This window comes from Syngnathus leptorhynchus, chromosome 2, assembly GCF_054491065.1.
Source record: "Syngnathus leptorhynchus isolate UIUO chromosome 2, UIUO_Slep, whole genome shotgun sequence".
In the NCBI taxonomy this organism is placed as follows: Eukaryota; Metazoa; Chordata; class Actinopteri; order Syngnathiformes; family Syngnathidae; genus Syngnathus; species Syngnathus leptorhynchus.
In genome coordinates, this window is record NC_141196.1 from 20,597,186 (window position 1) to 20,624,193 (window position 27,008).

General features: G+C 41.5%; 2 protein-coding genes across 4 annotated transcripts; one reads left to right on the forward strand and one right to left on the reverse strand.

Annotated features, from left to right (window-relative positions):
• Positions 1-13: 13 nt before the first annotated feature.
• On the forward strand, positions 14-17,127 carry rps6kal (ribosomal protein S6 kinase a, like). 3 transcript variants are annotated; one of them, XM_085937541.1, is made up of 22 exons: positions 14-642; positions 2,774-2,833; positions 2,907-3,023; positions 3,106-3,187; positions 3,282-3,362; positions 5,409-5,498; positions 6,045-6,138; positions 6,358-6,395; positions 6,655-6,797; positions 7,116-7,186; positions 8,416-8,504; positions 8,708-8,772; positions 9,687-9,789; positions 9,929-10,053; positions 10,789-10,908; positions 11,737-11,826; positions 13,308-13,466; positions 13,554-13,715; positions 13,851-13,927; positions 14,069-14,186; positions 14,372-14,512; positions 15,708-17,127. In XM_085937541.1, exons 1-22 carry the CDS (start codon positions 616-618, stop codon positions 15,831-15,833), a joined length of 2,178 nt encoding a protein of 725 aa, XP_085793667.1. In that variant the 5' UTR covers positions 14-615; the 3' UTR covers positions 15,834-17,127. The 3 variants fall into 3 exon arrangements, with proteins under 3 accessions (XP_085793667.1, XP_085793676.1, XP_085793658.1); XM_085937550.1 differs by having other exon boundaries at positions 6,072-6,138; XM_085937532.1 differs by having other exon boundaries at positions 16-642; positions 5,409-5,488; positions 6,032-6,138.
• A 6,628-nt stretch (positions 17,128-23,755) lies between these two features.
• On the reverse strand, positions 23,756-24,850 carry LOC147061204 (POU domain, class 3, transcription factor 4-like). Its single transcript, XM_085905463.1, has one exon. It carries the CDS (start codon positions 24,848-24,850, stop codon positions 23,756-23,758), a length of 1,095 nt encoding a protein of 364 aa, XP_085761589.1.
• Between the last annotated feature and the right edge of the window lie 2,158 nt (positions 24,851-27,008).

The following is a 27,008-nucleotide window of genomic DNA, read 5'->3' on the forward strand; positions in this document are numbered from 1 at the left end:
GCCAAGAGCTTTTGGTGAGCGGTCCCAAAGATATGTATCCTTTTGCCTTGACTGTTATCTGGGAGAAAAACAGCTCGAGTGAAAGTGGATGAGCTTTAAGCTTCTTATTTCCTTCCACCAGAACAAGAGATGGTCAGGCTTCAACATTCAGCGTTAACTCCCAGGGATCAGAATGATGCATGGATGGAACAGAAAGCAGATGGGATACCTTCATGCGTTTTCCGTCGATCATTAAATAAGCCTTGCTTGCGGAGCCTGTCATGTCGATCCGGTGCTTTGCGGTGGATTGGGGAAATCCTTAACTGAGTTGCGTCACAAGTACGTCAATAAACTCATTCACCGACCAGTTACCACAGTAGCCGCCATATTCGCGGCGATGGCGGGGTAACGGTGTCGTTGCGGAGCGCATGGTCCCATCATTGACATCATCTACCCACGCAGTGACACCAAAATCTCACCCTGATAGTGGTCCACGGTCAGCCGCGCATCCCGCCCACCCCCGTGAACGACAGAGCTCAGTAACCGGAATTTTACAGTGGGGGGCAACATGTACTTTGGAGCGTGAGTCTAGGTGGACTACGATGCCTTAGATTTGGAGAGGAATCCTGGCACAACATGGAGATAAACAACGGAAGTAGTGAGGTGGGGTTTATGTATTTTTACTTGCTCAAGATTGTTTCGGCTTTGTGGCCGAGTTGAGGTAGCTTGCCCTGGTTAAAGGTTACGTTCAATTCGTGTCACGATCTGCAGCGCATCGCGATGCATGCTAACACGCTAGCTAATGCTAACAGCTGGCAATATGTTTATTTTTGTTGCACCGCCGTCTGGCTTTCTGTGTTTCAAAAATGTCCCGTCTGGCCCCACCAAAAATCTAGCATTTCGAGATGATGTCAGACTCGTAGTACAATGACGCGCAGTTTTCTTGTACCGTTTGTTGTCATACTTCTCAAGAGGAGTTTGCTGCTGTGCTAGCTTACCGCATGTAGCATTAGCATGTAGTTCGTGTGCCAAGTGACAGTTCCCTATCAGGTAACTTTCTCTTCTCTCTTATTGTATCCATAATAAAAAAACAACGATTGTGTTTTTACTAATTTGCAATTTAATATTTTCGAAGTTACCGCTCAGAGTTGCTCCCAGCACGAGTAAAAAGAGTGATGCTGTTGCATATAAACTTCCCGGTGTAAATTTACCAAATATTTTACTCCATACTTTTACGCATGTTGCTGTTTATTCTTAATTTTTTTTGCTAAGTATGCGTTATTAAAACCATATGTCGCGTTCTTTCAACCCGTTTCAAACTGCTTTTCTAAACTGGGAACCAGTCTAACAAAAAAACGTGGGTGATTCTCAACTGTTGTCACACTGAGACCAACAGCTTTCTCCTGTTACAAAGATGCGACGGATTTAATAGGAGTTAGAGATTTCTTAAAACACATATACAATATGTCTAACCTGAACGCATTTTCAGAACTCCACTGTTTTTGTTTACAGAGTAGCTTAGTCACTAGAGAACTATCTTGATGCATATTGACAACACGAAATGTGTGTAATCACTGACTGCTAGTCGTGCATACCGTTTACAAATGACACTGATGCAATGTATTGTAAATGAGGCACACTGACAGCTGACAATGAAGTAAACATGTAGATTAGCCACTTTAACTGGGGTAGCCTTTTAATCCACTTTGCATCAGTTTTGGATGGTGGAAGACATTCAAACACAGACCTGTTCAAAAAGACTTGGTCTATTCAAAATGACCAATTCCATGTTTGAAAATGGCAGGAAAAAGGCCTGCCATGCTGCAAGTGTAGGCTGCATTCTTGATACAAGCTGTGATGAGCCACATCATATGTGGGAGTGAAGATGCATGTGTGAATGATGTCCTGGCTTTAGCTGTAGCCAGCATGTCACACTTCAGGCGCCACAGACTTGCATTTTAATATTGCAGCGTTATAGATTGCTTCAGAGTTCTTTCATCTCGTGTATTTTAAAGGTTAAAGCTTGTACAACATTCTGTAGTTCAATCCAATTGAAAAGTGATTTGTTGGCCTCCGTTCTGTGGATGTCAGTGAGTGTATGTCAGTGGCTCCACCCACTGAGTGGTCTTGCGTAGTGGTATGACTCATCCTCTCTCTTCAGAGGCTTGATGGAATTCAACACACACAAACACATTAGGCTGAATACATCATGCAGTAAGCTTCATTTCATAAGTGAAACCTGCAAAATCTCTGCAGCACTTGTCTCTTGACAATAATTACATTTACATGTATATGTTTATACATTTGTTTACGCATTTGATTGGCTTCGAAGTTATTTGCATTGCATTGTGTTTTACATATTTATCTGAGAGAAACAAAGCGCTGTTCTCTGTTGTCAGTCATTAATAATACATTTGTTGTTATTACCATGTATCAGAGCGACATTATCAGAAAGAGGCCACATAGTAAATGTCAGGGATCACAAGAGCCATGCTGTGTCCGCTCTGGTCAGGAATTCTAGACTGCTAATTAGAAGCGAGCTATGCTGCTGTATAGGATGTGCACTTTTCGAGCCCGGAATCCATACTGTTTGTCAACAAACCGAACTTCATGTTGGTGAAAAAGCTCTGTTATTGCATGTGACTCACCGTTTTCATCTGTTGATTTGCTCATCATTCACGTGGGTGTGTTGGAGCCGCAGTTCTGTTCAGTTGAAAGCACGGATTCACAAGCTTTCCTTGAGTTTAGCTTTTTTTTCTGACTCCTATGATGTAATTTGTTTTTGCGGCTGCAGGTCAATGGACATCAGATCATGGATGAGCCCATGGAGGAGGGAGAGTGTTACACGCACTGTGTAAGTAAGGTCTCAATGTATGTCGACTGGCATATGTAAAACAGGTTTCGCTCACTTGTTGCTGTGTGTGCAGGATGAAGGGACATACAAGGAGATTCCTATCACTCACCACGTAAAAGAGGGCTGTGAGAAAGCAGATCCATCACAGTTTGAGCTCCTCAAGGTCCTGGGTCAGGGCTCTTTTGGCAAGGTGAGAACACATCAAGTAAAAACCCTCGCTCACCCGCTCTCTCACTATCGCTCATTATCCTAAATTGTTCTTCCCAAACCAGGTATTTCTGGTGAGAAAAATTGTGGGTCCAGATGCTAGTCAATTATATGCAATGAAAGTTCTAAAAAAGGCATCATTGAAAGGTAACGTGACTTTTTATAAAGCCCATTGCACAAAAATGTGTGTTCTGTTGTTGTCAGTGTTCATTTTAATCCGTGACTGCACTCCTGTGTACAGTCAGGGACAGAGTTCGCACCAAGATGGAGAGAGACATCTTAGTGGAGGTCAATCATCCCTTCATAGTGAAATTGCACTACGGTAGGAAAATGGAAAATATGGAAGTGTCTTTAGTTCTTACATCACATACTGAAGGTGTTCACGCACCCAAGTCTTATTATCAGTATTTAGATTTCACAAAAGTGCTCTGACACTATTAACTGTGAAACCCTACAGGGAACCGTTACTATTCAGTCAAGTTTGCATTCCGTAAAATATTGTTAGTTTTGTAAATATTGTATTCATGACGCTTTGTTTTTTCCCCCTCGAAACCACCCCGTATCCTGCTGCTCTTGCTGACATGTCTGTGACGCAATGCACAGTCGTGGTAATTCAGGTCATTCGTGATGTAAACAGTAAGCACTACGGTTAAAGCGGTATCATGGCTAAGTGTTAACAACAGAGTCCAAAGGTGAGGGCGCATTTCACCCAAAGATATTTGAGATGCTCGACCGTCTAAAAAGGCAGTGTGTTGTGGTTGATGCCCGATTTCAATTTTCTCATAGGATCTGAAAGGTAATATTAGCGCACTCAGGTTACGTTGTTTTGTGTAACGTTGTAATGGGTTAAGGTGAGGGATAGCGAGGTAGTATTTGTGTGTTGAGACGTGTCTGCTGCATGCGCCGCGTACACAGATCTGCCACGCTAATTGACTTTTTTAATGAAGTAATGCGTACCTTGTGGTAGCATAGTATAGCTGTGACTTTCCTCGCATCTTCTGCTTTAGATGCAATCGAAAGAGTCTCAACAATCACCAGGAGTATCCAAATACACACACAAAAACATTGCTTCATTTTTTTGCTAATTAGTCTTTGAGAAAGAGTTTCTAAATGGGCATTCATATTTGCTAGATATAGCAGCGGCATTGGTGGCTCTTTTTCATGAGACCAACATTTCAAAACTTGTTAAATTTAGTGAGGCTAATATGAAAATGTGAAAAGTGTGCTACAGTAGAACCTCTGACTTTGACCATAAATCGTCCCAGAAAACTGGTTGGAATCCAATTCAGTTTAGAGAGCCACAAATTGCCTTTGAAAGTGTTTTAATTAGTAAATGATGTGCTTTTTTGTGTAATTTTGTGACTCTATGAAAGCACCTCATATTTTTGTTAATGAATGATAGTAAACAAACGGGTACTGATGTGGGGATACTTTTCTTCAGCAGACCTGCCCAAGTCCAGACTTAAATCCTATTGACAATCTGTGGCATGCTTTGGAAATTCCTGCCACTGTTTCTCTCCATCTAATTTAAGTATAACCTGTTCATGGGCTAACATTTCAGTCTCAAGATGTGCAAATCTGACATTTTCTGATATTTTATCTTGTTTTATTTTCTTTCCAAAAGGTCTGGTAAATGTAATGGGCTGTTAAAATAAGGAATTTTGGAAGGCTGTGATATTCAAGTAAAAATAGAAACATTTTGTTTTATTGAAGTATGTTATTGAACTTTCAATTATTGCATTGAAGAACAATAACATGATGTTGTGTTAAATATTATTCATTCCTCTGACACTACCTGTTCTAAAATAAAAAAATAAATAAAAATGCATCGCCATCCGAAATGACAGAGCCAAGCCCCATTCAAAATTGTAAGTGAAAAGAGACCCTCTTCTTCTTCAAAATCTAAAAAATAAAATAATCATATGTAGTAAAAATTAGATACAATTTATTTTCTAGGAATCATCTCTGCATGTAATGCAATTCACAGTGCATGTAGGGGGAGTGGTCTCAGTAAGCAGTGTACAATGTGCATTTGATTGAGGAATAGTTTTTTAATTGAAATCTGTCAGTTTTTGTCAAGGTTATGCTAAAATGTCTTGGTGTTGGATTACGTCAAATAAATTTCCCCCCAAAATGCGATTTATACTCGGGTGCGATTTAAATGTGGGTTTTTTTTCCCCTCTTTATTATGCATTTTGTGGCTGGTGTGACTTATACTTCAAAGTGATTTATAGTCCGGAAAATACGAAACTTTTGGGACTTAGAAATGTTTACGTTGATGTAAGTGCACATGTGTTTGTTGCGCGTATGTGCAAAGCAATAGTTCAATCGTGTGCTTGTGATTTAGAGTGTTTCCTTGCCTCTGCAGCCTTTCAGACGGAAGGAAAACTGTATTTAATACTGGACTTTCTCAGGGGAGGAGATGTATTCACTCGCTTATCCAAAGAGGTAAGCACACGTATGTCCTGTTGCTCTACATCTTATTTTACTTTAAGCCCTACTATCTGATGTTTTTATTTCTATTTGAAGAGCAACATCGAAAAATACAAATTTTCTTCAAACACAAAGGAATTGCTAAGATGAACGTTACATGTGAAACTGGCGTACTTTTAATATTCATCATGTCTCCTTGGTTCGTCTTCACATTTAATCATTGTATGAGTGGGATTCCTGGAGGAAAAACAAGTGCTTTCAGCTTTTCAAATATGAATTGCTTGTCAGCTCATGGCCCTGATCAACTCTTTTCAAGGGGTTTCACTATGGGAACTTAAGTGACGTACGGTTGTTCTCCTGACAGAGCTTTTGTAAAAGCATCACTCAGAAACAAAGCTATCGCTGCCGGCAATGTAAAAGACTACAGTTACCTTCTTCAAATGTTCAGTCTGTGACAATAATACTCTCGTTCTTGTTAGTACTTCCTTCGATGTATCTGTTTGCCACACAATTGTCCTCATCTGAGTTCTGAAAGTAAATCTGTCTAGTTCTTAACAGGTTATGTTTACAGAGGAAGATGTGAAATTCTACCTTGCAGAGCTGGCCCTGGCCCTTGACCACCTGCACAACTTGGGCATAGTTTACAGAGATCTCAAGCCAGAGAAGTACGAAACCTCGCTGAACTTTCACACACAAGCACTTACCATAGCCTTTATTTCATAAAGATTCACAGAGTGTTTTTGTTGCATTATAACCTCAAGCCCCAAAATTCAAGAGTAAGATTTGCACAAAAATTCCTCACCTGGGTCATGAACACTTTTCACTGTGTTAAAATAATATTTTGAATCTTTCCATCATGGGAAAATGTGCTCTTTCCCCCCCAGTATCTTACTTGATGAAGCTGGACATGTAAAGTTAACAGGTATGTTTTTCACTGTGTAGCCATATAACATAGCATCTTCTGCAAATTTAGGATGTAGGATGTCACAAAATAAGAATCGTTTGAAAACATTTGTGTTTTCAGAAATGTTCCAAATGTCATTTAGTGCACTGTTTTCCCCCTTTTACCTTACACAATAATTTTTGATGTTCTTAAAAGGAAACAATCACAACTTTTATGTGGGGGCTGTCATGATTTTAGTTTTATTCTTTGAGACATAATCGGATGTCATTGTGTACAGACTTTGGCCTGAGCAAAGAGTCAGTGGATACTGACAAGAAGGCGTATTCTTTCTGTGGTACGGTGGAGTATATGGCCCCTGAGGTGGTCAACAGGAGAGGACACACACAGAGTGCCGACTGGTGGTCGCTGGGTGTACTAATGGTATGGGGGCTCCCTCAATACGCAAACATTAGCTCCTGATCTTTAACTAGTCTTGTCATTTCCTAACCAGGGCCCAAGAACACATAGTCATTAATTGCCAAAGCATCAAATATTGAACATTAGTGTTAAAGCACACAACAGAAGATAACCTCAAATAGCAAATGACTCAAAATGCCCTTTTTCAACAAAAAAAAAAAAAGAACAATAAAATCACAGTTCTGCCTTTAAAACAAAGATGTTTTGCAGAATTAACTTGTTTTTACTCATTGAGTTATTGTACACTTATTTTAATACTTTTACTTACTCGTATGTTTGCAGTTTGAGATGCTGACGGGGACGTTACCGTTTCAAGGGAAAGACCGCAATGAAACCATGAACATGATTCTCAAGTGAGTTACACACTAATGCAACTGCTCTAATAGAACTGTAACAATGAACATTGATAAGATGATGTCAGTTCTATTTAGTGTTCCCAACACAAGTGTTGCATAACTTTTCCACCAGATGTTAATTCACAAAAAATGAAAAAGAATTGATCCTGAACTTCAAGTGGCCATAAATTCTCATTTTCGGAACACCGCCAATATTAATGCAGTGGTATCTCGACCAAGCTTTGATAGCATCACAGATGCAGCCAACAGTAATCATTGCCTCACACATTGCAGGCTATTTTGTATTTTGCTCGGAATTAGCCCTCTGCATGGGTCCAAAAAGACTAAAAACTGCTTGCGACAAATTGCGATGACAGACTTACCATTTTCTAGTGTCGCTTTTGGAAGACAGGTGCTCACCGTCACGAGGAATTATGCCAATGTTCTGCAAGGAAAAAATGAGAGGGAGCGGCAAGAACCTTTTCCACTCATTTAAACAAAAATCATCATGACATTGTTTATCAAGCAATGCAATTTCTGAGGTTCTAAATGGAATCATCTGATTTAAAACCAGTCACGGAATCTTGCGATATCACTTAAGATAAAACTCCTATCAACTTAGCATTACTTTGTCTCTGGGTAATTCAGCGCACCGGCCTCTCCCAGAGCACTTGTTTGGGCGTGTTATCCCAAGTTTCAAATGCAGTGTTACCCAAGATGGGCAAATCGCATGCATGAGTGACTAATTGAATGAAACAACAGCAGTTATTGATTTACCCCAAATTATCAGAGAGATTTTATTTCTATTATTTTCTAATTCCATCAATTTAAACTTCATTTGTCATTTGTGCTGCCCTTCCAGATTTTCAATGGTAAAAATCATCAGAACTGCCCTAAAGTGCAAAATCCTCTTTTACATATGGCGGTCTCCAACACCTTTATACCTGTTGACGACATTACGAACAGTCCATTATAGTGGACAGGCAATGTAACTTCCATTACTTGAAATCTTTAGTAAAAGATCAGTCTCATTAAGTGGGCAATTAGTGGCCCTAACCACAATCAAAGTGGCCCCTAGATCATTTGTGTAAGTTGTAATAATGCCGTTCATCACTAGAGAGAAGACATCACACATGGTAGCGCTTCACCCAACTAAGAGAAAATTAGGTGACAAAAGGTCAACTGTTTTCTTTGGGCAGTGGTGTAGTAGTGGCATATTTACCTTTTTCTCCCCCCCCCCCTTTCAGAGCAAAGTTAGGAATGCCTCAGTTCCTTAGTATGGAAGCCCAGAGTTTGCTGAGGATGCTGTTTAAACGTAACCCAACAAACAGACTCGGTAAGTAATCTTGCAAATTAAAACTACTACACCTGACTATTTTATGCGCTCAAGGAGAAAGTCTTCTTTTCAAACTGGCATTTACGTCAGTCATGTGCAGAATATTGCACAAAGAACAACTTGTGAAAGTATTGATACTGTTTAAAGAAGTACCACTACATCGTGCCCGCTTTACTGAAGGCTTATATGATCTTTGTCTTAAGGGGCCGGACCTGATGGTGTGGAGGAGATCAAACGCCATGCTTTTTTCTCCACCATCGACTGGAATGTGGGCATACGTGCACACACACACACACACACACACACACACACACACACACACACACACACACACACACACACACACACACACACACACACACACACACACACATGCAATCATTTTTCATTTCCCACCTACCTGCACAAATACACATGTCACTGCAGCTTCTGTTGAAGATTCACACTTCGCAAACGTTCAGTTTTGTCATTAATTTTGGCCGTGCCAGCACTGTATGTGTGCATCTGGGCATTTGGCCAGTTCTGGCTGTGTGTGAACTAATAGCTCTGCGTGAGTGTTCATTAGCCAGCAGGCTGCTGGTGGCTGGACACCATTGTAAAGGAATGGGAGCGAGTTCAATAACGACGGATATTGGCCTTTCTTTCATGTATGAGATGTGTCAGAAAAGTTCCAGGACTGGTGTAGCAAAATATATACTATTTTAAACCAAAATGATGAGATTTCCCCTTTAATGTGGACCAGATGATAAACCAGCATGTCTACAGAACAGGATTGTATGATGCATAAGACCAGTATTTTTCAATAAGTGGCAGGGGTATGCAAAAAAAATTTAAACGTCTAATAATTTATTTCCAGGATGATAATTTAATAAGCATGTCAATTAAAGGGTACACTTCAACATGTATGATCACGTGAGGGGGTTGATTTAAAACAACAGTATGTTTGGAAGTTCACTCTGACGCTATATTTTTGGTGCATTCCAAATAACCAAACGACCACTCTGAACAAGGCTCTGAATTTCTGAACCGGAGCACGTTCGGAACATATTTCTTAACACACCCTATTTCTTATGACACCTGTCTTGTAATTTTTCTGATTCATATATGCCCACACATTACAAACAGTCTATGGGAAGGGTTTAATCCCTAATATCTAAAATAGACAAATGTGGCCCCCATCAGAAACTGTACAGGAGAGAGCTTCAGCCCCCGTTCAAGCCGGCGGCAGGTAAACCAGACGACACGTTCTGTTTCGACCCAGAGTTCACTGCAAAGACACCTAAAGGTAAATATACAAATACAGTCTCACTCAGTCTAAGCTTGTTAACTTGCAAACTATCCTGCTTTGTGTTTATACTTGTCACTACATAATTTATTGAGTGTTTGTGTTTGTAGTTTTGTTTTATCCAGCTTGTTTCTTTTAGACTCCCCAGGTATCCCTCCCAGTGCGAACGCCCACCAGCTCTTCAAAGGCTTCAGTTTTGTTGCTCCAACGCCAATGGATGAAAACAAGAGTTCCCCACTCCTTAGTATACTCCCGATAGTTCAGGTAAACTCAATCCCACTTGTATAACTGCGTAAAAGGGTCTCGAGGTTTGGGAATGGTACAAAGGCATCATATACAGCGAAGGCTCATCATTCATTCGTCTCATTCTTTGCTCTTAATACGACAGCAATTAAGTTCAAACAAATGTGTGCAATCATATGAATTGGTATATGGATTGTCGCATTCAATATTGTGTTGCGGTATTAAAGTTTGTGGCATGCTTTCAACGATCGAAAATGATCTATTTTTGTTTTATTTTTTTATTTGTGAAGTTTTTAAGAGGTGTACAATGCAACATTGCTCCACTTTATTACACATGCTGCAAAGGAAGGAAAGATAAACTGATGTGAATGAATTTACATTCGCAAATACAATTTGCGCAGGCACAATGCATGTCCAGTTTTAATTACTTTTCTTTAGGTATATTCGTCAATGCCTCGTCAGTTGTGTGCCTGGTGTTGACAAAGTTAATGTTGCAGTGAAAAGTGCAGATTTTTCTTTTCCTTTTCTTGTTTTTATGGAAAAATATTTTGGGATGAATAAAAATACTTCTGGATCAGAGACGAGCCAAAGAAAGGCACAAAACTTTGAGTGGCCAGGCACTCCAGACACGTCTAGATACAAGACACTAAAAAGTCTTCTCCATAATACGTCCCCCTTTGATCAGAGCTAAATAACACATATACACCAACCAATGAGATGTAAATACCTCCTTTGCTTTTTTTTTTTTTCTTTCAGATGCATGCGGGGTCCAAGTTTTTGGATCTATACGAGCTGCAGGAGGACATCGGAGTCGGCTCCTACTCCATTTGTAAACGCTGTGTACACCGAGTCTCTGCCATGGACTACGCTGTGAAGGTGACCATTCACTGACATTAAACTACACATTAAAATATATTTTGCAGCCAAACATCTTTAGTCATATAAGATGTTAAGATGCATATTTATCTTTTTCTGTTGCGGGGTTTTTGCTCCTACAGTAAGTAGTTGGGAGATTCACTGCCATGGCAAAACGCAATTGGATGTGATATTTTCATTAATACTCATTTCATTCATGATTCATTCATACTTTCCACATGAAATTGCAATTGTTCTTCAAAGTTCATGGGAACATCTCTACTTATGTCAACTTCAAACGCCCGCCACAAATATTACAACAATCGGTCGGCTTCAATATATTGAATTTTATGAGCAAAACATCTTCCCTGCCACACTACAGCTTGACAAAACATACTCGTTGCTGTCCATAAAATGCAAAATATTGCGGCGATCCTTTTAATAATTTCAGAGCGCGATAAATACTAGTGTCCCACTCGGATATAAACAATACCCAAATGTTATTGTGACATTCTCCCAGCAAATCTTCTCCAGTGGGTCAATGCATGCACATAGCACAAAATTCAATGCGAGTGTTGCAACGCGCTTTGTGCATGAAATGAAAAGGAGCACATGTACAACGTGCCGCAAAAGGTACATTCGTTAAAACATTTTGCCGTTTTCACCCTCAAGTATCCTCAGTTAAACCGTCCCTTAAAGTTCAGTTTTGGTTCATGCTGTGCTCTGTTGTTTTTGTAAATCTGATGAACAATTCTAGCTTTCCAGCAGAGGGCAGCACAACTGTTCAAATTATCTCATCAGGCACAATAATAGAAATGCAAACTATTTGATTGTTTTTCTATGTCACAGATTATAGACAAAAGTAAGAGGGACCCCTCCGAGGAGATTGAAATCCTGATGAGATACGGCCAACACCCTAACATCATTACTCTCAAGGATGTCAGTACAATATTTCTTGTATTAGTACAAACCGGATTTGATTGAAGTTGGGAAATTATGTAAAATGTAAATAAAAACAAAATACAATCATTTGAAAATCCTTTTCCACCTATATTCAATTGAATACACTACAAAGACAACATATTTAATGCGCAAACTCATAAACTTTGTTTTATTTTTCAAATAATAATTAACTTAGAATTTCAAGGCTGCAACACGTGCAGTAGAAGTTGGGAAAGGGGATGTTTACCACTTTGTTACATCACCTTTCCTTTTAATAAGACTCAATAAACGTTTTGGAAGAGAGGAGACTAATTCTCTTAGCCACACATTTTCAATGAGAGACAGGTCTGGACTGCAAGCGGGCCAGGGGAGAACCTGGACTCTTTTATTTCGAAGCCACGCTGTTGTAACACATGCAGAATGTGGCTTGGTATTATCTTGCTAAAATAAGGAGCGGCGTCCATGAAAAAGCCGTCGCTTGGATGGCAGCATATGTTGCTCCACAATCTGTATGTACTTTTCAGCATTTATGTTGCCTTCACAGAAATGTAAGTCACCCATGCCATGGGAACTAATGCACCCCCATACCATCACAGATGCTGGCTTTTGAACTTTGCGTTGATAACAGTCCGGATGGTCCGCTTCCTCTTTGGTCCGGAGGACACGACGCCCAGTGTTTCCAAAAACAATTTGAAAAGTGGACTCATCAGACCACAAAACACTTTTCCATTGTAGTGACCAACTGTATTTACTGACAGTGGTTATCTGAGGTTTTCCTGAGCCCATTTGGTGAAATCCTTTACACACTAATGTCGGCTTTTGAGGCAGTGCCGTCTGAGGGATCGAAGGTCATGGTCATTCAGTCTTGGTTTCCGGCCGTGGCGCTTACGTGCAGTGATTTCACCAGATTCTCTGAACCTTTTGATGATATTTTGGACCATAGATGTTGAAAACCTTAAATTCCTTGCAATTTTGCTTTGAGAAATGTTGTTCTTAAACTGTTCAACTATTTTCTCACGCAGTTGTGGACTAAGTGGTGAACCTTGGCCCATCCTTGCTTGTGAATGACTGAGCATGTTTGTGGAGGCTCTTTTTATACCCAATCATGGTTCCCAATTAGCCTGATCACATGTGGGATGTTCCAAATAAGTGTTTGATGAGCTTTTCTCAGCTTTCTCAGTATTTTTTGCCACCTTTCCCAACTTCTACTGGACGTGTTGCAGCCATGAAATTCTAAGTTAATTATTATTTGGCAAAAAACAATTGAGTTTATCAGTTTGAACATTAAATATGTTGTCTTTGTAGTGTATTCAATTGAATGTGGTTTGAGAAGGATTTTCAAATCGTTGTATTTTGTCTTTATTTACATTTTACACAATTTCCCAACTTCAACCGAATCCGCTTTTGTATTTCATCATACTCAAGTCATACTTAGTCAAACATGGTGACAGGGACTTGCTACGTGTGATTGTATTTAGGTGTACGATGAGGGCAGGTATGTTTACCTGGTGACGGAGCTGATGAAGGGGGGAGAACTGCTTGACAAAATCCTCAGGCAGAAGTTTTTCTCTGAGCGAGAGGCCAGTGCCGTGCTTTACACCATTACTAAGACTGTTGACTACCTCCACTGTCAAGGGGTGAGGAAACACACACACACACACATACACACATCAAGCTGTGACAAGCTCACCAATCATCCAATCTTTTCAACTCATCTTTGTCAGGTAGTGCACCGAGATCTAAAGCCCAGCAACATTCTGTATATGGATGACTCTGGGAATCCAGACTCAATCAGGATCTGTGACTTTGGTTTTGCAAAGCAGCTTCGAGGGGGCAACGGCCTACTCCTCACACCTTGCTATACCGCCAACTTTGTGGCACCAGAGGTGAGCCAGATAGAGGAGGACTACCACTTGAGTTGTTCAGAATGGAGTCTAATGGGATGCAGTGTATGAGGAAGTCAGTCATTTACATCTGAAATACTTCAGTCTCTGATTGTCTTTACATGTGTTTGTGTTTAGGTACTAATGCGGCAAGGTTATGATGCAGCCTGTGATATATGGAGTCTTGGAGTTCTATTATATACAATGTTGGCTGGGTAAGGCCGAAACAGGATACATAGTGTTTTCCATTTGAAGACACTCATACAGAACCCATCCTGGGGTTTATGAACACAATAGTTGTGATTCTAAATCTAGCTTTTATGAAGTTCTTAATGCTTTATTCATCCTTTTGTCAGGTACACACCGTTTGCAAATGGGCCAAATGACACACCAGAGGAGATTCTGCTTCGAATAGGCTCTGGAAAGTTTTCTTTGACAGGCGGTAACTGGGATACTGTGTCAGACACCTCAAAGGTAACATGGTCTCTCGAACATCTACATTGGTAAATGCAGAGTCTGACTTGTAGTTTTAGTGTTTAAAGTACGACTAAAAGTTACTACTGTTAGGGATTCGGTGTGTTTCTATTATTAGTATTATTTGTGCTAACATTTTCTAAAGTGTGATTATTTGAGCAGCTGGTTGTGCTTACGTGTTGCAGGACCTCCTGTCTCACATGCTCCATGTGGATCCCCACCAGCGATACACAGCAGAGCAAGTTCTAAAGCATTCCTGGATTTCCTGCAGAGATGCACTTCCTCACTTCCAGCTTACACGCCATGATGCACCACACCTCGTCAAGGTGAGGGGGACATCCCTCTCACTGATCTAGTCCAAGCCACTCGAATCATTGTTGTTATTGTTATTTACTTTTGCTAGTCCAGCATTAGGCAGCTCGGTGGGGCACTGGGTAGCACGTCCGCCTCACAGTTAAGAGGGTGCGGGTTCGATTTCACCTCCAGCCTTCCCTGTGTGGAGTTTGCATGTTCTCGCCGAGCCCGCGTGGGTTTTCTCCGGGCACTCCGGTTTCCTCCCACATCCCGAAAACATGCTTGGTAGGCCGATTGAAGACTCTAAATTGTCCCTAGGTATGAGTGCGAGTGCGGATGGTTGTTCATCTCTGTGTGCCCTGCGATTGTCTGGCAACCGGTTCAGGGTGTCCCCTGCCTACTGCCCGATGACGGCTGGGATAGGCTCCAGCACTCCCGCGACCCCCGTGGGGACAAAGCGGTTCAGAAAATGGATGGATGGATGGATGGATGGATGGATGGATGGATGGATGGATGGATGGATGGATTGGGTTGGGTGGGTGGGTGGGTCGGTGGCTGGACGGACGGACGGACGGACGGATGGATGGAGTGTGCTGAAAACACCAGTGTTCATGATACTCTGTCTTTATCCTTTCACCTAATTGAATTCAACCACAGTCGTCTGCAATTTCTCTGACTGGCAGAGGCAGAGATGTGATAAGATTGAAAGTTTCTATTTTTGATTTAATGGTTTTGGCATTTCTCCACACAACAGTAGCAGTATTTGCTCCTGGCTACCGTTCACTTGCCTCCAGCGTCAGTTTCTTTTGCGTCCAGCTAACATTGTGACATCATTGTGACGTAGGCTGTGAAGGGCTCTATAACCAAGACATTCGAGATGTTGTGTGACATATTGACCATTTATAACTCAGTAATTAGGCTCCTTAAGTTCAACCCACACCTCTGCCAACAGTTTTGTCTCTCATTCATGATAATAAACTAACAGGGCAGGTGCCGTTCTTATCAGGGGGTGACCAGTTTTATCAGTGCCATAGTGACTGAAATGATGAAAATGATTTATCTGCATCTCTACAGATCCTCACCTAAATGAACCTGCATATTTTTGTGGAAGTGTGTGTTTTTTGTTCATCGTCTATCCAGCTGCATTGAGCAGTTGGATACGTGTATTCCAAAATATAGAGAAGTGTTTGTGAGTAGTAGCTAATGTCTAGTGTCTTTTGCTTCCAGGGAGCCATGGCTGCCACTTATTCAGCGCTGAGCCAGAAGACAAGCCAGCCGGTGCTAGAACCTGTGGCCGCATCCAGTTTAGCCCAGCGACGCAGCATGAAGAAACTCACCTCAACAGACATGTAGAACCACATCACATAAACATACAGGGAGCCTATGCTACCATTTTGACCTCACTCATACGGACTAAAAAAGTGGCCAGTCAAAGCTACCGTCTCCCTTTTTAACGTATTTATTTGACAAAACACACGCACGGCTCTGTCCATATGTCCACTTGATGAGGCTCCTATGCGAAGACATGGGCTCAAAATCAAGACTAGAAACTTGTATCTGTTACTGCTGGGGAGACAGACTTGTATTTATTTCCACAGCTTTCATATGCACTTGCCCTCCTCGCCTTTCATTCTTTCTTCCTCAGGAAGAAACGCACCAGCTGATGTTTTCCTTCACTGTGATTGGCTGATACAATGCTGCTTCGCTAAACTGTGCCCCGACCCTCTCCCACTGCTCTTCATCTATGTTCTGCCATCCTATCTGCCTCGGTTCTTTCTCCTACCTTAATTGCATTTGCTCTCTTCTTTTCTCCACAATATGGAGTAAAAGGTCCATGCGCGAGAGTGCTGGCAAGATGATGTTGACTGAGAGACGGCCACAAATTGTTTGCTGACTGGAAGCTTACCACAAGCAAAATGCTTCTTTTTAACATACTGCTCAAAATCATGTTCTAGCACTTTTGGCAGTATAAATGCATGTTTGGAAAGATGCTGTATTTTGTTAACCTTTAATTCATGTTTGTGATGCTTACAATGTATCTAAAGAGGTTACAAAATGGCTGCAGGTGGACAAAATATCTTGAACTGAATGTGAAACTGTGTGGTGACAACAGAAGTTCTTAGTTGCACATATACATATTAATTTGCTAATTTATTTGGGTACACCTGGACTAAACTAATACAGTGGCCTCTTGCTCATGAGGTTTTTACTGTATCTGTTTCAAAGAGGTCGTTTTTTTCTTTAAATGCTCAATGATCTGACAAAATACCACCAAATTTCGGCAAGTAAACCTCTACCTTTGAAAATGAGACTGAAAAACTGATCAAAATAGTCCTTATAAATATTTATTGACATTTGTTTGATCTGTTTGCACCTAGTACATTTGCAATTGATTGTATCCATTTTATCTTAATATATACAGTGAAGATTCTGAAGATGAAGAGCACGTGTGGGAGCTGTATTGGGAATTCTCTGGGGGAATGGAATGCACCTGTCAAACCAGAGAGGCTGAATCAAAAAACATAAATTCCATAGATATCTCTTTTAAAGACATTGTGGAAATTGTATGATATTGTATTTATTTCATTTGATTTTTAAGATTCTATTTTTTTTTCAAGTTCTGTATATATTGACATTAAAGATCATTATTGACATTCATTCACTCTGATCACGCCTTTTTGTATTGTAAATGGAACTTTTTAATGACCAACCCGTAGTCATTTTGAATTCAGTTTATGCTTTTATTTCCTCGTAAAATGTATAAATTAAGGGTTAATTTCAGGAGCAGGTGGATTTTTTAAAATCTATATTCATTCACTATGATCACGCCTTTTTGTATTGTAAATGGAACTTTTTAATGACCAACCCGTAGTCATTTTGAATTCAGTTTATGCTTTTATTTCCTCGTAAAATGTATAAATTAAGGGTTAATTTCAGGAGCAGGTGGATTTTTTAAAATCTATGTTGTGCAAGCTATGTAGTTCAAATTTAAAAACAAACAAAAATTAAAATAACTAATAAAAAATTGGATTTGCTTAAGTCAAGTCAAGTTCATTTGTATAGCCCTAAATCACAAGCAGTCTCAAAGGGCTTCACATAGACAATCAATTGACAATTATTCTCACAGCATCCCCTGATCTTGGGCTCCCAAAAGGGCAAGGAAAAAACTCAAAAACCCCTACTAGGGGAAAAATGAGAAACCTTGAGAAGGGACCACAGATGGAAGGATCCCCCTTTTAGGATCACCAGGCCGCAATGGATGCAAAGAGAGCACATAAAATACATAATATGGAAATCAAAAAGTGGATGTCCAGGCCAAAGCGAAGAGCTGTCGGAGGTGAGTAAAAAGAGTAAGAGTAAAAACATTTTAAAATCACAGTCAAATATACATTCAGAGACAAAGTCACTGCCTTTAAGTTAAGAGGTTTAAATTTCTTTTCAGACCATCCTTGAATAAAGTATTTATGTTGTACTAAGTTCATTTTGTTTTCACTTGTCAATCACTTCACTGGTTGTTTTATTTCAAACAAGGTATTTTAGGTTGCATTACCTGACATGTTTCGGCTTGTACTTCCGCCTTCATTAGCCTCTGATGTCATGTCAGATAATGCAACTTAAAATACCTTGTTTGAGATCAAACAACCAGTGAAGTGAAGTATTTATGTTGTTCGAGTACTGGTGTCTGTTTTCTTGTGGGTACTAATTTTGCTAGTGATGGGTCCATAAGGCGCCGTGTGTCGTCCCGACACATTGACAAACTGTATTGACACTGTGTCGATATTGTGTCGCTGACTGCTTTTACAATGTAATAGATCATTACTTAAATGAATTAATGTATATACTAGGTCATCAAATCAGTGTCAGTTGAGTCTGTCAACTAGTGATGTGCATTCCAGTTCTTTCAAATGAATTGAATCTTTAGAATCAGTTCACTCAAAAGATTCGTTCAAACGAATCGTTCAACAAATCGACACACACACACACACACACACACACACACACACACACACACACACACACACACACACACAAACACACACACACACACTGATCTTTTTTTTTTTTTTTTTTTTTTTAAATCAAATAATCAAAAATCATAGTAAAAACTTCACGGAAAGTGAAAAGTGCTGGTGCACTGAGCTAAAGACGCCACTGGGTGGTAACACTGATTAGTGTATGACTTTTGTGGCACATTCTACGAGGTACCATGAGGGACATAATTTACCAAATTATTTTCTCCCGCGCACTACTGAAATTTTCCGTCAGATTACTAATCCATAACTATAAAACAATCTACTATAGTCTGTTACCCCAGTTTTTTAATCCATACCCTCAATTTACTCCGTTCCTTCATATTACTGAAAAAGTGTTTTAATAGTGTGTGTCAAAAAATACATTTTCAGTATTGTGTAAGTGTTACAGTTGTAGTAATTTAGCTGTTTTCTGCCTTGTTTATGTGTGTGTCTCTGTCGTGTGATAATCCTAAATTATGTCCCCGACAGCCTCTCGCATTTTACTTTGGTTCTCCCCGACAGCCGCTCACATTCTACTCTGGATCTGGTGTGTTATGTAAACTTTTTCCACTTTTTATTTTTCTTCTTCACTTTTTCCTGATCTTCATTTGTCTGACAAAGCTTTTGTGTGTTTGTGTGACAGCAGAAGATTTGGAATCTTGGCTGAAAAGCAGATGGATATGAGGAAATGCTACCATCATTACACACACACACAAACACACACACACACACACACACACACACACACACTTGCCTATGGACCAGCTGTTGTCCTCTGTCTTTGTGGCTGTCTGAGTTGACTCCATGTCCCCCCTTCTCTCTCCTGGATAATGCATCTGCAGCCTGGGAGCTGAGAGGTAAACACTGAGGCTAATTGCTTTGACATGCGGCTCTTTGTTTTGGCCTCCTGGTGCTAATCAAGCAGTCTGCTAATAAGTCTGTCTGGCAAGGAAACATAACTGTGTCCAGGCTGGGAGGAAGTATAAAGGGACAGGTGTGTGTGTGTGTGTGTGTGTGTGTGTGTGTGTGTGTGTGTGTGTGTGTGTGTGTGTGTGTGTGTGTGTGTGTGTGTGTGTGTGTGTTAGTTGGTCTCCACGATCTTGTGTTGCAGCCCACATTTGTATACGTCAGCCGCATTTCCCACGGTGCCGCCATGACTGGGTAGCGCCCCATTCAGGTGTGAATCTATTTATCCTCATTAACAAGAATCTCCCCCAAGTCAGCCAATTAGCACGCTGCTCCAAATGAAGTCATTAGCTGTCACATGAGGTAGAGGCAATACTTGTCATTGGTCCGCTGTGTGTGCGTGCGTGCGTCTGCATTCACTCTTGCTGCTAATAAAAGCAAGAGAATTAATGGAGCGGGCGTGTGTGATAATGAGTTAATGTGGAACAAGCAGGACAAGCAGTGATCAGTCTCAAATGAAGATATCACACACTGTGATTTACTCTCCCACAGCTATAAACAGGCCATCCTACCCTTACTTATCTGTGTCTTGTGTGTATTCATTAAACATGCTGTTAGGGTAAGTGGGATGGCAAAAAACACCCCTCTAAGTGCGGAGATACTGCTTGACTGCTGGGATAGGTTTGGAAATAAGACCTCGTAATTGCCGCTCTGCTGCGGTGTGACTGAAAAGTAACGTTAACATTTGGAAGCTGACTAGATTCAAAACTAACAACTACAGAGATGTACCGTACTTGGAAAAAAAATTGATCTATTTCAAATCAAGGTTACTGGGGACTCAATAATGTCATTGGATTGAACCTTGATATGTAATACGCTTTTTAAATCAATTAACTAATCAATGAGGATGTTTGGATACATGTGGTGGAGAAGAACACTCCCTTACCTTAAATTTATATTTAAAATATCTTTTGATCTTGACTTTTAGAGGGGACTTCAGGGTTGTTCTGAATGAAAAGACAAATTCACACATCCTTCCATAACTTTCTGATAATTAACTAATCAATGAGGATGGTTGGATACATGTGGTGTCGAGGAACACTCCCTTACCTTAAATTTATATTTAAAATATCTTTTAGAGGAACTTCAATGTTGTTCTAAATGAAAAGACAAATTCACACATCCTTCCATAACTTTCTGGTATATTGTCAAGCACATTTTCAGCCATTTCTTACTGCTTTGTGTATTCACCTCTGTCCATTTGTCCCCCGCCCTTTATCATGTGGTTGCTGTTGCTTTGTACACAAAAGAGTGACTGACCACATTGCCGGCAAACAGCTCATTAGTTGAACAGTGTGGCTCAATAGTTTGGATTACACACAGCCGAGGTATCATATGCCCAAATTCAAGTGTCATTTGTTCAGACTTCAAAGTGAAAGAACAGAAATACCCAAAAAGGCTGGTTTAGCGCCACTATTTTCCAAAATCATTGCAATGACGAGAGAAAATAAAAAGAGACTTCCTTGCAAAGAGCTGGCATTGATCCAAGAAGGTACAGAAGAGGAAATAATTAAAAGGGGGAAAATACCTCTTCATTTTATTGTATTAGCAGCAGAGCTTTCCCCTCAAATTGTCTAAATATATGAGGTGATTATGATATTTAAAGAGATACGGGGACCAATTTGATACCATTTAAAACTGATTTCTGATGCGTGTTGCACATTCTTGCACTCTAGCTTCTTCTTGGTGTTCTGTAATTAAGCAAATAAAAATGCTTGTCTGCCTCACAGACCACAAGAGAACACCCTGTAGGGATGATCTGTCTAAATGGGTCAATAATTCATGTGCAACAAGTGTGGGAACAACCCAAAGCATCACTTAAAATATTTCATTCCATAGAAACAGAAGAAACAGCATATACACACATGCACACGTGTGTGTGTGTGTGTGTGTGTGTGTGTGTGTGTGTGTGTGTGTGTGTGTGTGTGTGTGTGTGTGTGTGTGTGTGTGTGTGTCTGTGATGAGCAGTGAGTCTTTCAATCTCATCATGAAGCCACCACATCTCTCTGACTCAGGATCTGATTCAGAGCCTCGGTTACCTTGCAAGAGTCATCAAATCTCAAACATTTTAGAGGACACGATTCCAACATACTGTATATATTTTGCTGACTTTCTCCTGTTTCTTTTTCACCCCTAGACGTGTTTTGAGAGTCAATCATTTCTGCACCGGTGAGTTATTCAAGTATTAGTTAATCTTTAAAAATGTGCTTCCTCTCAGACTCCACATGTTTTAGGGCCACTAAAATAGTAAAGCGCTTCAATTTGTGTGCTAATCTGAACTCAACATTTTTGTTCATTTGCTAGCTCTCCTTCCATCAGACGCATTCAACGCCCATCATTTGCAACTCAAACGGTTGGATGGCTATATATTTTGTTTTACTTCCTTCCATATTGTGGTAGGCGTCCCCTTTTACCTCCATCCTCACTCCTTCTTCATCCTCTCTTTCTGTCTCTCCCAACCCCCTCCCAGGGCCGCAGACTGAGGAGATGCATAAATTCAAGACACATTAGTATTCCAGTCAGGCTCTCTGTTTTCAAGGCAAGGCCCTAACCCCCTCCCCCCATATCGCCTCCCCCTCCTTCACTCGCCCTCTCCAGCTCTATTTTTGAATCATTTAAACAGTGCTGCATTTAGTTATTTCAAAACCACCGCTCATTTATTTTCAAGCTTCACCATTTTTTTTTTTTCAGGAATCAAGTTCTAGTTTGCTTTTGCATCGCCAATTATACAGAACTGTAGTCTTTGAAATGAGATTCATGCCTCTCTAGTGTGTGCGTGCTTGTGTGTGTGTGTGTGTGTGTGTCAACGCGTGTGCACGCGCGCGCTGTCAGGCCCATTGGTCCAGGCGATACATCACGCATGTCTGATCAAGGAGGGCATAGGGCCCCGACAATAACATTTCAGAGGAATTGCATACAGAATGCGTCTCGTTTTTTTTTTTCAAGACTATCGAGCCACTCTGTAGGATATTTACAGCTGTTGGGGACACCAAAACCTATGGGGAGCGGGCGGAGTAGGGTTGGGGGGGGGGGGGGGGGGGGGGGGTTGTAATTTGGACATGGCAAGCAAAAGGAGATGCTGCTTTTGAAGGGGAGTATCAAACACATTTTACTCTAGAAACATATATTTAATTTACTAGTCTTTATCAGTTTATAGTCTAACGTTTAAGGTGTTTAAATAGAACTTTAACGCAAGGTTAATAATAATAATAATAATACTGCCGAAGTTTAATTATTACAGTGAACAATTGTAACAAGAAACTGTTTATTACAACATACATAGTTTATTTCAAAACATAATACAAGCTTTATACTGAAAATAAATAATTACTTGAGCTGTCATCGAAATTTGGAATAAAACCGCTGAAACAGTTCGATCTTATACTGAAAATATTTTTTTTTTACATTGGTAATTAAGTGCAGGAATAACTAAGAGCATTTTTTTAAATTAATGACTTCAAAATGGTAATATATAAAACTGTACAATATTCGAAAAAATACTTGTGAAATAAACCAAAAAACAGGAGTATTTAATATTATAAAATTTGGATAGTGAACGTACGATAAAACTATAGGCAGGTGAATAGCGTCAAACCCATTTTTTTTCTATTCACGGCTCCTCTTCAGAGTCTACACAGTTTAAATGGTCGAAGATGGGTGAAATAAAACAAAATACGTTTATAAATAACTGTTCTTGTGAGTGGCCGTGTAAACTACAGGCCACAACGGAAGGAAGGATTAAAATATAAGTTTTCAAGTGCTATTGTGTTGGTAGAACATACCACTGGAATGAGGGCCTATAAGCAAATATATTTATCCACAAATGTATTTGCTTATAAGCAAACAATAATAATAATAACAGCAATTACAGATGTTGTACGAGTGTGTTACAAAATAATAACACGGGAGGATTGAGTGATCTCGAGTGGACAATAAAATTACACGTGGTGCCCAAACACTGAAATATCAAATCAGCTCAGAAAACACGAATCATTTGTGTCCCGAAAGAACAACCCAAAAGAGGGAAAAATGATAATAGCAGTCCCATTTGTTGGATTATGGTGACAAAAAACTAAAGGCGCTGGTAGATTATAGGCACATTTTTGTATTTATATCCAAACATTTTGACCGGCTCCACAGAGTGCGGTGAAATGATGGAATAATGACCTCGTGGCGCTTTCGAAAGAGGCGAAGGCTGAGCGCGTATCTCCGGCGCTGGATCTCGTGAGTCTGGAGCAGTCTGTACCGGTGGGACCCGCACCGCGAGAGTCCAGCCCTTCCGGAGCGGTGCGGCGGTCAGAGGTCGTGGCACGACGACGCGTCCCCCGCGCTCCCGCCGTGGGAATAGGGAGCTTCGTGGGGCGGCGGCGGCGGCTCCCCGGGCGGCGTCATGCGCTTCTCTTTCTGCCTCCGGTTGCAGAACCACACGCGGACAACTTCCTTCTCCAGCTGCAGCGTGTCCGCCAGCGACGTGATTTCCTGCGCGGATGGTTTGGGACACTTGAGAAAGTGCGTCTCCAGGACCCCCTTAACGCTGACCTCAATGGACGTCCTCTTCTTCCTCTTCCTCCCCTGAGCTGCGATCTTGTCTATACTGCTCGAGCTGCCCGTGGACGAATCTGCCTCTTCCAACCACTTGTTTAGCAGCGGCTTGAGTTTGCACATGTTTTTAAAGCTCAGCTGTAGAGCCTCGAACCTGCAGATGGTGGTTTGGGAAAAGACGTTACCGTAGAGAGTGCCCAGCGCCAGTCCCACGTCGGCCTGCGTGAAGCCCAGCTTGATCCTCCGCTGCTTGAATTGCTTGGCAAAGTGTTCCAGCTCGTCCGACGTCGGCGTCTCCTCGTCGGAGTGGTCGTGGCAGTGGTGGCCACCCAGGTCGCTGTGCTCGGGGCTGAGCGTATCCCTGAGGCCCGGGTGCATGGCTTGGCCCTGCGGGTTGGGCGGAGGGGTGAGCCCGCCGTGCTCCAGCATGCCGTTGACGGTGAAGCCCGTCTGGGAGTAGATATTGATCTGCTGCCCGCTGCTGATGGACGAGTTGTGGGACACCGGAGTCCCCCACGCCGCCGGGTGGTTCCCATGATTGTTGTGGTGTGGGGAGTGATGAGCGACGTGCGGCGAACGGTGATGGATGATGCCGAGCTGCAAGTCTTCTCTGCCCGGTTTGATGTCCTGCTGCTCCATCGAGGCCGACCACGGGCTGCTATCCGACAGATTGCTCGCCCACTGGTGCCCGAGGGGGTGCCCGTTGCTCTGGACGTTCTGCAGGTAGTCACTGTGCAGGAGTTTCTGGTGTCCTCTGAAGGGGCTAGCAGGCTGCATGGCCTGACTGTCCGGGTGGAGCATGGGACTGGATCCGAGCAAGGTGTAGGGGCTGGAGGCAGCTGTGGCCATGCTGGCTGCTGAACCCCACTGGCGATACTAAAGTGAGGTTCAGCTCAGCCTCTGACATCTCCCTCTCTCTGGAGTGTCGGCACCAGTCAGGCGTTGACTGACGGCAACAACCGCCACTCACCGGCCGAGAACGCCGCAGCCGCGACACCTCTCCACCAATGACAACGCCCCCCCCTCCTTACACACACACGCACACGCACACATGCACGCACACGCACCATGACCACCTCCGGGTGCGGAACCCCAGAAAGGGTTAAGGGTGATCGAACCGGAAGTGAGTCCGAGTGCTGGTCCATTGAGTCTGTTTGTGGAACAATGTGCGCGTGGAGCGCAGTTCCTCTTTATTAATCGAAGTTTCCAACTGCTTTACGCGCGACTTTAATGCCGCTCCTGTCACCCCTGAGCGCGTGCGAAGGAGGTTTAAGCTCCAGTGGCATTTGTCAGACGTGCCAACACTTAATTTAGAAGAATACAATCAAACCTGGTCCGCTTCTAGGAGATAATCATTAACTTTCTGTAAACACTTCCTCAGGACTGTTCCTGCACGTCAAGATCTTGCACTTTTGCGCGTGGAACACTCCACACGCACGCCACAGAACACACACACCACACGCATACGAATGTAACCAATAAAACACATGAGAAAAAAAATCTGTCAAAAATGCACAAATTAGCCGTGGAAAAACTCATCTCTGTTGCTACTATATGGAAGCCATCGATTTCTCACATTGCGCATGTTCTGATGCAAGTACATTTATTCTCGACTCGTAACATTCTCGTTACAATTCAGCAAAATATTTCTGCTCATATCTAACAACTACTCACTATAATTTCCAGCTAAAGAATGTGTGCCAGCATCCTTATTGCTTTCCAATTCCATTAAATATATTGTGGGGCTCCCAGGTTAAGCTTGATTTAAATTTGCATACATTTTCATACATTTAGAAGAAATAAAAAGCAGGCTCGAGCCGGCAGAAAGTCATTAGGTAGCGTCGAGCCGTGGAGGAGCCAAGCTGGAGGCCGGAGCAGGTGATCGAACGGCGCGGAGGATGTGTTGGCAGGACCGCTGGACATCAACCGACCTCGGTGACCGGAAACTGGCATGCACCAAAGACTGATGATGACCGAGTAAGATGCGTTAAAACTCAAGTGAAATAACATTAGGCTGCTACTACTACTACTACTACTAATTATTATTATAATGTTTAAGAATTGATTGTGCGCGTGTACGTTTGTGCACGCGTGTTTGTGCGCACGTGCGCGCGCGTTTGCTCCGGTGGAATTGTTCGATGTGAGAAATTGAGTCCGTGTAAGTTTTTTTTTTTTCTCCCGAAAATGTATGCAGTTGGAGTTTAGTTTAACTCATGCTATAAAAATAAAGGTTACGAATGTGAGTTTAAAAAAAAAGAAGCAATTGTCCTGTTCTAAAATTGCATGCAATTCGCATTGCATTATTTTACGCTCACCTATACAATAGACTACTTCGGGATATATTGCAAATGAAAAAGAAAGCTTTTATTTGGACACATCAAGATGATTAATAAATCGTATAGCACCTGCCTCCATGATTTTAAAGCACGTATTTTTGGTGCGCTTAAAGTGGACAAGAGTGCTGCTTTGAGAGAGGGGGTCTGTATTGCTCTCGATAGTCTAAGTTTCTAAGTGTAACAGATGCTTCTGTAGAAACGCTCCGCGTGCTGATTCCTTTTATTCCCATCAACATTTTTCTGCCGTCGAGCTCGTTTCCATAGTGAGGCGAATAAAAGGCAAATCCCCGCTCCGCGCCTCCAATAAAGAGCCCATTCACAGATAACCCGACACAGCCCTGCTACACTGACTGCCTCTCTCCTACCGAGGTGCACATTACTACTCAATAAGACAAGCTAATGACTCATAATTTCTCTCATTTGCTCTTTCGGAATTAATAGTTTGTTTAGAGTTTGTTGTTTTGTTTGTTTTGTGGTTTGAAGCAACCGTTTGTGGTTTCTTATAACGCCGCATGAATCAAACAAACAGGGACGTAACGACAATTCTCGAAATGAATGCCACATTAGATATTTGTGTTTTCAAAACAAAACTATAGGAGAAGTGTTGTTGAAATCGGAGTGGCCGTTTTCTGTGGAGTGAAATCACTATGGTGTTGATTTTTATTTTTTTA

What these genes read in the sequence shown, in the direction of transcription:
- LOC147061204 (XM_085905463.1), bottom strand. Translation starts at nt 24,850, where the DNA reads ATGGCCACAGCTGCCTCCAGCCCCTACACCTTGCTCGGATCCAGTCCC.
- rps6kal (XM_085937532.1), top strand. Translation starts at nt 616, where the DNA reads ATGGAGATAAACAACGGAAGTAGTGAG. An exon ending in GGTCGCTGGGTGTACTAATG is followed by an intron (nt 6,798 to 7,115) that starts GTATGGGGGCTC and finishes GTATGTTTGCAG; the next exon opens with TTTGAGATGCTGACGGGGAC. An exon ending in GTATACTCCCGATAGTTCAG is followed by an intron (nt 10,054 to 10,788) that starts GTAAACTCAATC and finishes TTTTTCTTTCAG; the next exon opens with ATGCATGCGGGGTCCAAGTT.